A 14,118-nucleotide genomic window follows, 5' to 3' on the forward strand; every position below is an offset into this window, starting at 1 on the left:
GTCACCATGATCGGTGACACTACTGAAAGGACATCAATTTTAATAAATAAAAAGTATCTTATGATATTTATTTATTTGTGAAGAAATAAAAAAAAAATAAAAATAAAAATACAAAGTTGAGCGATCGCGAAAGGTAAATAAAAGTTTCGATTTATCAGTGGCACGCGTGAGTACGTTATGAGTGTATTGTTTTTGTTGTTTTCGTCAGTCAGTAGTAGCAGTTGCAGTTATTGGATTCGGTTAGAAAACACAAATAAAAAAAATGTTGAGTCACTAGTATTATTAACATCTTCGTTAATGCTCGACAGAGTGGAAAAGCGTGACGGCTCCCGCCAGGACGAAAAAGACAGTAGTGGGCAGCAGCTTAATTACAAATTTATAAAAAGTGTTGACGTGCTGGATAGTGGTCTATCTATTAACATCATCACCAGCAGCAATAAAAAAATAATGCCTCGGACGATTACAAGACGAGGATTGCAGGCCCTTGTACTTGTACTCGTAACCGTCTATGCTACAGTGTTGATATACCAGGCAGTTTTGTCACCTCCGATAATTCCCCCAGTTTTGTCTCACCAACAGGTAACTATAACTATAACTTTAACTACGCTTATAATTTAATAGCAATTATCGTTATTTACCTATAACATACACTGTACTAATATACCTTAATATTATTGACCTGTTGATAGTGGCCAGAAGATAATTTAGTTGGATTAAGCAATAGCCACAGTGTTAATGCTCCAATTCAAAGGGTGTTAGATGGTGAAGAAACAACGGTAACACCTTCACTGGCAACTGTTACAACAGCAACTTTATCAACAAACCTTAATGACCTTTTTATTAGCGTTAAAACTACTCGGCACTATCATCATTCCCGGTTACCGGCAATAATCTCCACGTGGTTTCAAGATGCCAAAGATCAGGTTTGTACAGCACGCGTCGTATCCTAAGGCGTCTGTTATTATTGAAATCAACAAAAAATTTGTAATCTCTCCTTTTTCTTCTTATTTTTCAGTTTCTCAATCATAAAATAATAATAACATCGTACTCTTCTTAATATCATAATCATAAATTATTAGCACTCATAAAATTTTGTGTAATTAATTATGTTTATGATAGTGATGATATTTTTAACGCGGGCGAGCGTTATTCTTCCTTTTTACTCTATATAAATAAATGGGATAATTGAGGCAATTATACGCATTAAAAAATTAGCTGAAATATGCGAGGCTTTTTTAGTGAATCATCGTCTTATCCGTGTTACTGACGATGAAGATGTTCTCATTACTAGAACCGTGGCATATATAAAACAGATGTTTAAATGGATCTATATCAATGTCAGATCTCTTCACAAATCAATCAAGCGTTATTTTATATATGTATAAGAGTCCAATAATTTAGATTAGTAGAAGATAATTTAATGTTTTATGTTTCAGACCTGGTTTTTCACCGATCGTGACGATCCATACTTCCAGAATTTAACAAGTAAAAATTTTTATAATTATTAATTTTTTTAAATACTTAATAATTGATTCATGCTCCAAAAATTTGAATATCACAGATCGCTTGTAATTAATTGATTTGTTTATAGATGGTTTTTTTTGTTTATAGATGGTCATATGATCAATACCAAATGCTCATCTTCTCACAATAGACGAGCTCTGTGTTGTAAGATGTCTGTAGAGCTGGACAAATTTCTTGAAAGCGGCAAAAAGTAAGTCCAAGCTTCATTATAGATCGTGACAGCTATAATTAAAATAAAAAAACAAGCTATGCTGAATAAATATTTATCTGATTTTGAATAAATAAGACATAGGATAAAAAATGTCTTGTAAATAGCAGCTGGTAATCGGGATGCGCTATTCGGTGATTCAATCATGCGTCGTTAGTCTTGTCTAAGATGTTAAAGAATGCCTATGCTATCTATGTAATATGTCCACACGTATGAGGCGGATAATAAAAGAGAAAATTTAAAAAGAATATAGTGTGTGGAGTAGAACACGCTAGGCGGTTTAGTGTTTCAAATGTCACATGCGGGTTATACACACATTTTTATACTCAATGTTATGCTGGTTTATAGATATTCATGCACATCATGTAAGAGTATGTAACGTGATAATGTTCCATATTAATAAGTATAAAAATAAATTTTTTTATTAATGTAATTTTACTTAATAAAAAAAAAAAAAATTCAGCGATTCTCGCATCAGATAAAAATTAAACAAACGGTTTCTCGCTAATTAAAGTGCAATAATAAAGTTTTATTTGCACCTGACTCGTAATACTTATAGTACTTTTATAATATTCGTTAAAAGTTAAAAGCCAGGAGAATTTAATAAATACCTGTATAATTTAAAGACGATTATTCTAATATTCGATATCGCTTTTTTTTTTTAACAAATTTTTATCGACTTCCCTTGCGTCGATATTACTAATAATAAGCTGAAATACAATTTATAATGACAACAACAACTCGGATAATTACACATTTGGTACGTTATATATTCTTCGTGCTGGATAAAAAAATAAGAAAAAGGCTCGCAATTTTTTATTTGGCAAAGTACACGTGTAGCGGCGAGGTACGCAATTCCACGGAGTAGATCTTGCGTGACTTGCAACCCGTTGCATGGTAATGTCACGTAATAAGTGTTTTAGAGACGAGCAAGAGATGCCATATCCCTTATTTCTGTTCACTTAAGTCTTTCTGAATGTGTACCGCTTTTTATACTTTTTATGATTTTTATTTTTCATTCAATATTTCTTTTTTTATTTTCGTAATAGCTCTGACAGTCAGCGCAGTTATTTTGCTGCTCGAGTTTTACTTTTTTTCGCTTATTACATTCCTGACACATTGTCATCATTTATAATACTCATCACGCGGTCCTTCCCTTACATATGCATAAAGGGCTTACCTTTTTTTTATAAAACAAAATTCATATTCAATTCAATTTACATATATAATGCCGTATATAAAATGTTATCTTCAATATGTATTATAATTTTTGGTACTCGCTTTTATAATTTATTTTATAAATAAATAAATAAAAAAAAGGGAAACTTTGGTCTTAAGGCAACAAATTTAATTGATATTTTTTATTCACAGAGAGAAGAAATATTTCATTGAAAGCAAGATAAATATTTGAATTAAAAAGCTATTTAATCATACTCGTCTCGTCACGTGCATATATATTAATTTACCCAATAGATTTATCATATATGCGTGTATGTGTGTAATGGACGACATAAGCGTTTCGTATCGCTTCATCACTACACATAGCAAGTCAACGCCATACGTGATAAGTACAGCACACTCGTCAATAAGTCTTCTGTGAATCTTAAGGACCGTCTATTATGTCTCCATCATAAACTACATATAATAATGATTTATAAATGAAAAATAAAATTTAAAAAAATAGACTGAACAAGATGAAGAAATAAACTAACAGAGTATTGATCTTTATTATAGGATGCAGAATAAAATTACATAAGTATGAAAGAACTACATAAGCATCATCATCGTAAATAATAATAATAATGGAAATATCGGCGAGGAAGAGGACATGAAAGTTGAGTTGTAATTATACATACATGTACATCAAACATGATGAGATACATAATACCAGTACACGCATAAATATAAGTATACGTACATTGTACATGTATAGCATTCGTTTTTCATCTAGATGGCAAAATATTAAAGAGTTTCTCTCGGTCCATGATATGAGTTGCGTGCATGTCGCTATTTGAAGATTTACCCGGCACGGTGTGGTTTCGTGGTCATGCAAGAACTGGTTTGCACCTGATACTAGCCTCACTAGCGATCATATGACGCGCCTGGTTGCTTGCCTGGCCCTGCTACTTTCAATCCCCATTGCTCCTTTACCTTTACTTATTGTCCCTTATATCTCATATTTCTTCTTTCCACTCTACATTCTCAATATAATATATACTTACGCTAATATTTTTATCCGGCAATAATATTTTTACTATTAATCTTCATGAGGCACTTATTTTGTTGATAAATATATATTATGACTGGGCATTTTCGATTCAATTAAAAAACCGTATATTTACCTATATATTTTATTTAATCATAATTACGATTGGTATTATGACTTTTATTCACTGGACATTTGATTTAAGTATTAAAGTCATTGAACAAAATAAATTGGAGTGAAAGTAGACAACGGAACTCAATATCCAGTTTAGTTTAATATCAACTCAATATAACAACAGCAAATAATAATAAAAATTATAAAAAAAAAAGATAACTACTGCACGATTGTTACATGATAGTTTTATCATTAAATACAATACCAAAATATATATATTCGATTACTATCACGAATTCTTTCGAAATGTCAATATATGATATATAATATCGTATATAAACTTCTGATGAATTTAATATTATCTCCTAAGTACAAAACTTAAATATTTGTTATTACTTATTGTGTACAAAGTTTAATAATTTTTATTATTGGATATTGATCTAGTTCTTATCAGTATAAATTTGAAATACGAGGGAATTAAAGGAAAAGTAGAAAAAGAAGTAGCAGAAGAAGTACAAGAACAAGAAGAAAAGTTGTGTTTGTATAAGAATATATAAAACTGATAAGTAGCTTTATAACTGGCGCTAAAATGTATTAAGAAAATGAATTTAAAGTTAATTTTGCATGTGCGAGCGGGTTGAGGTAGGGTGAGAGTACGGATCGCGGCAGTGGCGGATGTACCAATGAACTCTGTTGCGAGAGTCAACGAGCTTCTTCCGGTAGCGACGGGACCAACCACTCCCCATGCATTCGCTGTTGCAGAATATTACTATATACAGCTAAAAAATTTTTAATCCAAACTTTTATACCGTCAATCATACGATATATCATGTAATCCGCTGGACGTATATATCAACCACTGCCGGATAGAAATGGAATAAATTTTTGTTTCATTTATACTTTTTCAATAAATGTACTGCTAAACTTGGAACTTGGATAAGTATAACTCACTGGGATTATTATGTGAAGCGCAACTGTTTATTTATGCGGAATGAGAGAATCTTATAATATTTTAAATAAATATACCTATTCATCATCATCGTGCTTACAGGGCATAAAATATTGCGCTTTTAGATTTTTATTACTATTTTTTACAGATCGTAAAACAGGTGGTATTCGTATTTAAGTTATTGCCAGCTCTCAAGATATACTTTATTATAAATAATTTATTATTTGAGTATAAAATTCATCGATTTGTTCGTAAATAAAATTTATATTTCTTCTTATAATAACTTTTTTTTTTTGTTATTATTATGTTCAGGTGGTTCTGCCATTTTGATGACGATAATTATGTAAACGTGCCACGTCTTTTGCGGTTGCTGGACAATTACAATCCTCGGAAAGATTGGTATCTCGGCAGACCCTCAATACCAGCACCTTTGGAGATTACGAGACAACACGGAAGCATACCTGAATCTTCAAAACGAATAGTGAGTTTCTACGCTACGCATACTTTTTATAGCAACCCTTTTCTATGAAATAACAACCTCTTTATATTTATAATGAACATATTGTTTGCTAACAATAAGTGTACGTTCACTCATATCATAACAGTAAGTAAAACAGGAAAACATATGTAAATATCTAATTAACTATTGTAAATAATACCGTGCAGAATTTCGCATTGCATTTTAAAACTACGCTGATAAAAAAATGTTTGAATAACCGATTTATTAATCCATGGGAACTATTTGTTGATTAACAGTTAATAAATTTCAAAATATTTTTTCACTACATCATCTACTATTTGTCAAATCCAATTAATCGAAAACTTGACCTTATGATTTTTACAATAATTTAAAAAAAACTAATGCGTTAATTGAAAAAAAATGCCTGACATGGATAAGTAGATTTTTTAAACGAATATCAAGACTAAAACATATGAGAGTTATTTGAAAATAAACGTCCAAACATGTTTGTTGAAAAATTTTTTCAAAATTTTCGTCACGGAATAAATTGAAAAAAAAAAAAAAAAAACATAAAATTTGAACGAATAATGGTTAAAATCGAAGATAATTGTGTGAATTTTAAAATAAATTTAAGCTACCTTTCATGGCTTAAAAATTATTTCAGTAAAATTAACAAAATTCAAAATTTTTTTAAATGAAAAACATTTTCAAACTCCCACTACTCGTAAACTAATTGACCGATTTTCCATTATTAAGAAAAAAAAATTTAAAATAATTGAAAATAATTTGACTACTATATGTACACAGAAAAAAAGGTTCACTTAAGAACAAGAAAATCTTGTTGTTTTAAGAAAATTCAGCCTCTTGCACCAAAAAATTTAGTTCTTGATAGAAGTAAATTTTCTTGTCTTGATAAAATTTCTTTCTTGCTCCAAAAAATTAAATATCTCGATAGAAGTAAATTTTCATGAATATTTGTATTGATTAACACATATCAAATGAGAAGATCAAATAATATTGAATCATTTTTTTTTTCATTCAATATATATAATTGGACGTTAAAATAATATAAAATGGGTATCAAATATTCAAGAGAAAAATTTTCTCAAGGTGAGAAAATTTTTTTCTCAGCTGAAGTAGGTGGTGCTGCTTCCCTAAAGTATCTAAAAATCTTGAATATAAAAATTTATTGTATCAAGTATTTATGATCATTTGAATTACGAAAAAATTACTTCCACCAAGAATAAAATTTCAAGAAAAATTTTTACTTCGGCCAACACAACTTCGGTCTTCCTTCAGGCACCCAAAAATTTTCTTGAGCCAAGAATTTTGTTCTCCAGTCAAGAAATTTTTCTTTCTGTGTATAAATATACACTTTGCACCGATTAAATAATTTTAAATTGTTTTTCTTCAGAACGTGTCCCATCTTTTTCTCTCCTTGCACTTATCGAGAGAAACCATACTATCCTGTAGCACTTGCAACAGCAAAGCTATTGCAAATTTATGAATATTTCTTAAATAAATAAAAATTAAAAAAAAAACACTCTGCTAGGAAATGGATAATTAAATAATCTATCGAGTAGTAGAGAGTTTTTTCTATCATTTTTATTTGTTAAGGAGAAATTCACAAAGCTGTAATAGCTGGGACCGGCTCTTAATAAGGGTTGCTCATATTTGAATTTGATCTCAGTATTGATTTATAGAATAATTCCACAAAATCTCATAAAGATCATTTAAGAACTGTCAGTGCAATCTTACTGACAAGGCGCGTTATACCACATATATATATTTATAAACTTTTGGGCGGATGCTATTTTTCGATAATTCGATAAAATAAAACATGTTATAAAAAAATTTTCTTCAAATTGGAACATAAGACCAGCTACAGTAAAATGACAATATTGTGACAATTTTGCCAAAATAGAGATCAAAAAAATATTTACAGTTGTTATCAATTAGTGACTAAGTAAAATCAGATAAATAAATTTCAAGGTGCGATTAAAAATTCAAAATGACGGATTTACAACTAGAATTTTACGATACCTTGACTATATCAAATTATCTTCTGATAACATAATAAATATTTATCAGCAGTTTAAAAAGTCCTGCTATCAGTGAACCGTATCATTAAAATTCAAACAAGTCTATTGGCTTTTCTGTCAGTTGCTTTCTATAAAAATTATAGATACTTAAATCTTATAAGATATGCTAGGCACAAGAATTCACTGACAAATTTCAATTTTAAAATAACAAATATAATGAGGGTGCGTTGAAGCGAACAAGTTTTGATAGGAAATGCAGCTATTATATGGAAAAAAAAATATGTCTACGGAAAAGAAACCCGGTGTGTGTTCATGACCCGTGTCGGCCTCGTTGCGGTTATATCTCCCTGGATTCTAAGGTATGCTGCTGTTGCAGTTGCTGCTGCTGTTGGTACTCTCATTGCATCGAGATGGATACTTTTGCTCTTTCGCTTAGGTCTTTTATAGTTTTGTTCTTTCACGTACGGTACCTTCATTATTACTCTGATAATATTATTATTTTCTTTAGCAAACTTTTCTTCTCTAGTATTTTTAATCATTTTTCTTCAAAGTAAAAGCACCCGCATATTGAATAAATACAAAATTAATACACATTAAAGTTTATCTTGATTTGTTTAACCAAAATTATAATGGGTTGCCAGTTCATGCTAAAGTTTGTGATATTATAGTCGTCTGATTTAAGATTCTGCGATACAGTTATTACCGACAGTATTCTACACGATACATTAAAAAAATTTATTTGTTTTTTATTTTGTTCATAAAAATACAACGTAGAATATCGCACGTATCTGTAATAATAAAAGTAAAAATAAGTATCAACGTATAAAACAAGTACTTAGTTGTATATGTATATACATTGTGGTACATACCATACTCCACTTATGACTATGTATTTATTGGATCATACCGTCTTTCGCCTTTCGCAAATAACCGGATTGTAGGTCTAGTCTCGTATTCGACGATGTTATCGGTTAATGTGTGCTTGAGTTCATCAGTACGGTTAACGATATTCGCTATCGCGGAAGAGCTTTACTTTAATATGTTTATGGATATATAATTGCGCTCAAGATTCTCATTATGATTATCGCCTAAAAATATGTATGTTTATAATAACTTATGATTATTTATTTCTTTTTTCAGCGCAAAGTTAAGTTTTGGTTCGCCACCGGAGGTGCTGGTTTCTGTATCAGTCGAGCGCTTGCACTTAAAATGGTCCCTGTAGCTGGGTAAGTTTCATTGTCTTTATTATCAGAACTATTAAAGTTGAGCTTTAATTCTCCGTAGATAACTTTTTGATAATTAAACTCGTGTTAATTCGACAATAAAAAAAGCTGCTTGATTCATGGAGAATATTTTCTTCGAGATTTCACGTTTGGTCCAAGATATTATAAATTTCAGAAATTAGTTTGAAATCACAAAATCAAAGCTTTTGGATGAGCAGATAAATTTTACTGTAACGAAGCACTTTAATGTTTTTAAACATAATACATATATAATTCATCCAAGAATTATCGTTTATTAAATTGAGATTGGCATTGATTCAAGATATTATTGACTTGTTTCAAGAATGAAAAAAATTATCAAATTTTTGCTACTTTCTGTTAAAAAAAAGTCTGAAATACTCTTCAGAATATCTTAAAATAATTTTTTTTTTTTTTTTTTAATATTTTTACCATTTTGAATGAAGAAATTTGTTTTTAATCCAAGAATATTAAGTTCTTAAATAAAAACGGAATAATTATTGGTTGAAGAAAATTGTTCTTGAAAGAACGGTTTACACTTTTTTTTCTCTCGACCTCTATTCGTTAAACGGAAGTATCTCTGTTACACTTTTAGTACAAATGAAATCTCAAAACTCATTTTATGCATAAATAATTGAAAATTTTCAAAAAAGCGCTTCGCTTTTCGATAGATAATTTAATTATCTATCAAAGAGCGAAGCGCTTTTTTCGAAATTTTATCTTATACATGAGCACTACACGTTTGAAACTTAACTATCAATCGCTCTTGAATGAAGAATTTATATCGAACAAAGATTAATTTCTTAATCCAAGACGATCAGATTTTTGAAATAAAATAGTTAATTAATTTCAAAATAATTTTCTTGAACCACGATATTATTTTTATTACTGCACAAATTGAATATCGTGAGTAGCAAATACCAGGGGTTGATTTTAGTTGTTGACATTTACAATTAAACTTTTGACAAAAAATCAATTGTTGCGGACGTAACCATAAACTGTAAATAATCAAACAATGTTTTTAATTGTGGAAGGTATGAAAATAAATAAAACTGAGCTTGTAGAGGACAAACTTGTGAATTGAATAGTAACCACTTATGAAATTTGTGGTGAACAGAGTTAAGCCAAATCTATCGATGTATAAACTTGATGTTTCACCTTTAATTAATTGAGAAGCATAAATACATATTAATAAATAATAAACAGCAAATGAAGAGAAAGAGAAGAAGAAGAAGGAGAAGGAAAAAGAAAAGGAAAAATTGAAGGTTATTGGCAAGACACGCGCAGGTGTTTTTATAAATTATTCGTATGGTATTTATAATATATGTAGACGGCGTATAATTGAATGAGAAAAAATTCAAAAGACATTATCAGCTTGGTGTGCAGAATTACGTTTTCTGACGGACGTGGTATTTCCTCACAGTGGCAATTATCACGGGCAACGAAGCAAGTTACATAGCCGGGACTAAAGGGGAGGCCCGCTCGCGTTCTCACGTTGTGCCCCTCAAGCAAAAGCCACACCACAACACAACGCTAAAGTTGATTATTCAAGTATACACATGGCAGTCCCAGTAGCAAGAGGAGACGTCGACCGTTCCGCTTTGCGATTGCCAAAGCGAGAATCACCTTGAGAATAACTACTACCAGATATTATACATATACATATATATGTATATAAAAAGGACATTGCTCCAATCTTGTGGATCAACATTTGAAGGCGCCTTTCTGCAGACCTACAACATAATTACGCACAACGAATATAATGGTAATACGTTCAGCACACAACATACTTCATACAAGATATATACCTGGTACACCAACAAATACATGAAGAATCCTTTACACACACTTGGACTGTTACATAAATGATCCGATGATGCTTGTCAATCAATACACGGAAAAAGTTTATCTGTAAACATTGAACAAGACATTTCAATTTATTGTCAATTCTGAATTTCTCTTTTCTGAAGTATTGTACCCGAATAAAATTTTAAATTAAACGATAAAACTTTGTCGTCCACTAATGCGCTCCAAGCTCCAAGCTTCAAGCTTCCAGCTCCGACTAGTTTTATAATACTTTTCTTTTTCTACTAATATTAATTGGATTCTTTAGCTCAATTTATGATTCTACAACTGCCGCCAACTGCCAATTATGGTTCATACAAATTCTATAAGATTCAAAGCAATCAATACTCTGCCTCCTGATGCTCATTCAGTCCAACTATTAAAGAACAGCTATTTATTTTATTACAAGCCCGGAGAATAGAAAACAGCTGATAGGATGATAAATTTACGGAGAAAAAAATTAAATAAACGGCCAAATTTTCTTTGAATTTGTAAAAGAAGAAAAATTTTTATTAAAAAAAAGTAGAGGTGATTTGTTATTGTTTAATAAAATACGTGAAATAACTTTAGAAGAAAATGGGTTTGGCTGTGTCTTATTAACGATCAGCAAAAAGTAATGCGATGACACTGTCAAAGCTCACATTATTAACGTTGTTTTTAATGTACACATACAACGATCCAGAGACACACCGACAAATAAAGTTAAACTTGTACTTGATCCCAAAATTTCGATTTCGACGGTTGGTATTTTAACGAGCCCGATATTCTCGGTGGATTTGTTGGTTCAGATTGTTATTTTTTTTATTTTTTTTTTCAGGACTTTTATGTTAGAAAAGCCGAAAGGACGCGATCGGTTCTCTCAGATCCGGTGAGAACGAATACGAGCGGGCTGAGAGAAAAAGATAATAATAAAAATAGCATTATAAGGTTGAATGTGAATCTGTACTACTTGAAAGAGAGCTCTACTGAATTGCGTACGCAATAATAATAAGCTATTCCTTCTTCAGGAGGGTAACAGGGGGTGGGCTTTTAGGATTTCGGTGCTGAAACAACTAATCTGGCCAATTAAAAAAGACCTCGCAGATACGACGAACCATCACCGTAGATATAGCCGAGGCCAAATCACACACTACACACTCTACACTCGAGTATAGGGGTCGGGGGGAGGAAGGGAGGATTGAAACGATCGAGAATCCGACTGAGGTATTTGCTAATGAGCTTGCGTCCCTCCGCCAGCGCACAAACAAACGGACGACCCAATCCAAACAGAAAATGTTAATTAAGCGTGTCGCCGGCAACCGGCAACCACCACACTCGACTATTTATTTCATAAATTCACTTTTAATTGGCACCATGAAAATTTTTATCTCCGTAAAACGACCAAAAAGTATTTTCAATTTTACTCTTTTCTTCTTTTTTTTTTTTTTTATTTTTTTATTTTTATAATTAATTTGAAATTTTATTTACTTATTTATATATTTTTAGATACCTATTGATAAAATATCAATCCGATAAATTTTAATTATCCGGAATGGAAAGTTGAGATGTCTCTACTCCCAATAAATTATATTCGCCGAAAGCTATTCCTTTGTCACGAATAAAAAAAACTGAATTGATTTCCATTTCTGAACAAGTTTCCTAATAATCTATATTTAAAATTTCTTTTTTTAATATATTGATCGATAACTAGCATTAATAAATTTCATTTTGCGGATAGAGAACTGCAAGAATCGCCATTAGCACGATGTCACAGCCCACCCGTCGATTTGTCAACTACTAACTTTTTATAAGCTTTTAAACCAAAGATATTTTTAAGCTTCTTCCTCTAATTAAGAAATATAGTTACTTTATAAAAACTTTCATCGTGAAAATTATCGCTCAAACATTTGATAATAGTTTGTTCCTCTTAAATAAGTTACTGTAATCCCTAAACTTATTTTCAGAGGCGGAAAATTTATTACGGTTGGTGATCGGATCAGACTTCCCGACGATGTGACAATGGGCTATATAATTGAGCATCTTCTGAAAAAACAGCTTACCGTTGTCGAACAATTTCACTCGCACCTTGAACCGATGAAATTTCTCAACAACGATACTTTTCATGAACAAGTACGTATCTACAAGTATTCATTGTAATTATAAATTATTTTTCTTAACGGAAGTTATTAGTATTATTAGCTAATAAAATAAGTAATAATAAAAATACTTCACCTTGGCAATCATTTAAACCATAACTTATTATTTGCAGATATCATTCAGCTATTCCAAGGGCCCCAGAGACGAGTGGAACATCGTGAAGATCGACGGCTTCGACCTTAAGAATGATCCAAACAGGTATTTATCCAGATAAATTTATTCGCTTCTCTATAAATTAAAAAACAAAACAAAAGTTGAAGAAATTGGTTTTATTTGTTTTTCTTTTAGCAATTAGACCTACATCATTTGTTATTTTTATTATCTTATTTATTGACTGTACATAACTTTGTTATCTCTAACTGCTAATATTACTTTCCATTCGGAGTTGTTTCCACTTAGTGTGTCTGAGTATACGTGATTATTATAATAATTGCACGCGCGAATTCAGTGTTGCCGTTATATATTGTATATACATATATGTATACATAAAACATATGAGCGCGTAGCAATCGGATAGAAAGAAGGATTTATATGCTGAGCAATTGTGCGTGTAATTTTAGTAACTGCATATAAAGTTATTCACACATACTTACCCTTTATAAAATTCTTGCAAATATATTAACTGTGTGTAATGTTGATTTTTGATAATAAATTGTGTATTATTATCTTCACCAGTATTAACTCTTTATTGTTCCGTTTCAGATTTCGATCGATACATTGTCGCTTGTTTCGACAAACAGAGATCAATTGCCCCCACAGATGATGATACACAACTATTGTTTACATATCAAGTGTCCTCAATTATTGAATCCCACGTATCCAAAGAGAACGTCGCTTAATGCGAAAAATTATTTTTGCGTGCCTTTCACGTACTTCGCTGTACATATTTTGTATTATAAATTATCATAATAGACTCTTTATGAGCTATTAACTCGATTTAAATGATCGGTATGAATACATTTCAAATCATACAATAGTACGAATTATAATTATAATATTAACAATAATATTAATAATCATAATATCACAAAGATCGGGTGATAAATTCTTTTATTATAATAAGTATGCACTTTATAATATATATTAATTATGATAAGGTTTTTATTATTTAATTGTGCAAATGCTTTGTTATTATTTAATTCTACACTAGTCTTTCGATTTGTAAAAAATTGAATAATTTAATTTCGAGGAAGTGATACGATGAATGTGAAAACATGTATTTATTTTCTATTTTATGTACGATGTCAAACATCTTTAAATATTGATGATTAATTTAATTTTAATGAAATACTTTGTGAACAATGTATATCAAGTATGAGTTATGAGCGTGCAATAAAGTTTAAGTGCACATAAACCTTTGGGTAAAAGTGCAAGATGTATGAGTTACTTTGGT

At 30.6% G+C, this 14,118-nt stretch overlaps 1 protein-coding gene and 1 long non-coding RNA gene across 2 annotated transcripts; one reads left to right on the forward strand and one right to left on the reverse strand.

Moving 5' to 3' along the window:
- Nucleotides 1–6: 6 nt before the first annotated feature.
- LOC123269289 (fringe glycosyltransferase) lies at nt 7–13,561 on the forward strand. The gene is made up of 9 exons (XM_044734895.1): nt 7–579; nt 690–923; nt 1,437–1,485; nt 1,612–1,714; nt 5,314–5,482; nt 8,644–8,729; nt 12,533–12,698; nt 12,838–12,923; nt 13,428–13,561. Exons 1-9 carry the CDS (start codon nt 178–180, stop codon nt 13,486–13,488), a joined length of 1,356 nt encoding a protein of 451 aa, XP_044590830.1. The 5' UTR covers nt 7–177; the 3' UTR covers nt 13,489–13,561.
- Nucleotides 9,184–13,431, reverse strand: LOC123269344. Its single transcript, XR_006510386.1, has 4 exons — nt 13,319–13,431; nt 12,801–12,953; nt 10,553–10,653; nt 9,184–10,477 (listed from the first exon to the last, which is right to left on the reverse strand). It is a non-coding gene; the product is annotated as an uncharacterized LOC123269344 (long non-coding RNA).
- Nucleotides 13,562–14,118: the final 557 nt, after the last annotated feature.

The sequence above is a fragment of the Cotesia glomerata genome, linkage group LG1, assembly GCF_020080835.1.
Source record: "Cotesia glomerata isolate CgM1 linkage group LG1, MPM_Cglom_v2.3, whole genome shotgun sequence".
Taxonomy (NCBI): Eukaryota; Metazoa; Arthropoda; class Insecta; order Hymenoptera; family Braconidae; genus Cotesia; species Cotesia glomerata.

Coding starts and splice junctions, on each gene's coding strand:
- LOC123269289 (XM_044734895.1), top strand. CDS start 178: ATGAGTGTATTGTTTTTGTTGTTTTCGTCAGTCAGTAGTAGCAGTTGC. Junction 5,483..8,643: donor CTGAATCTTCAAAACGAATA/GTGAGTTTCTAC, acceptor TTCTTTTTTCAG/CGCAAAGTTAAGTTTTGGTT. Junction 12,699..12,837: donor ACGATACTTTTCATGAACAA/GTACGTATCTAC, acceptor TATTATTTGCAG/ATATCATTCAGCTATTCCAA.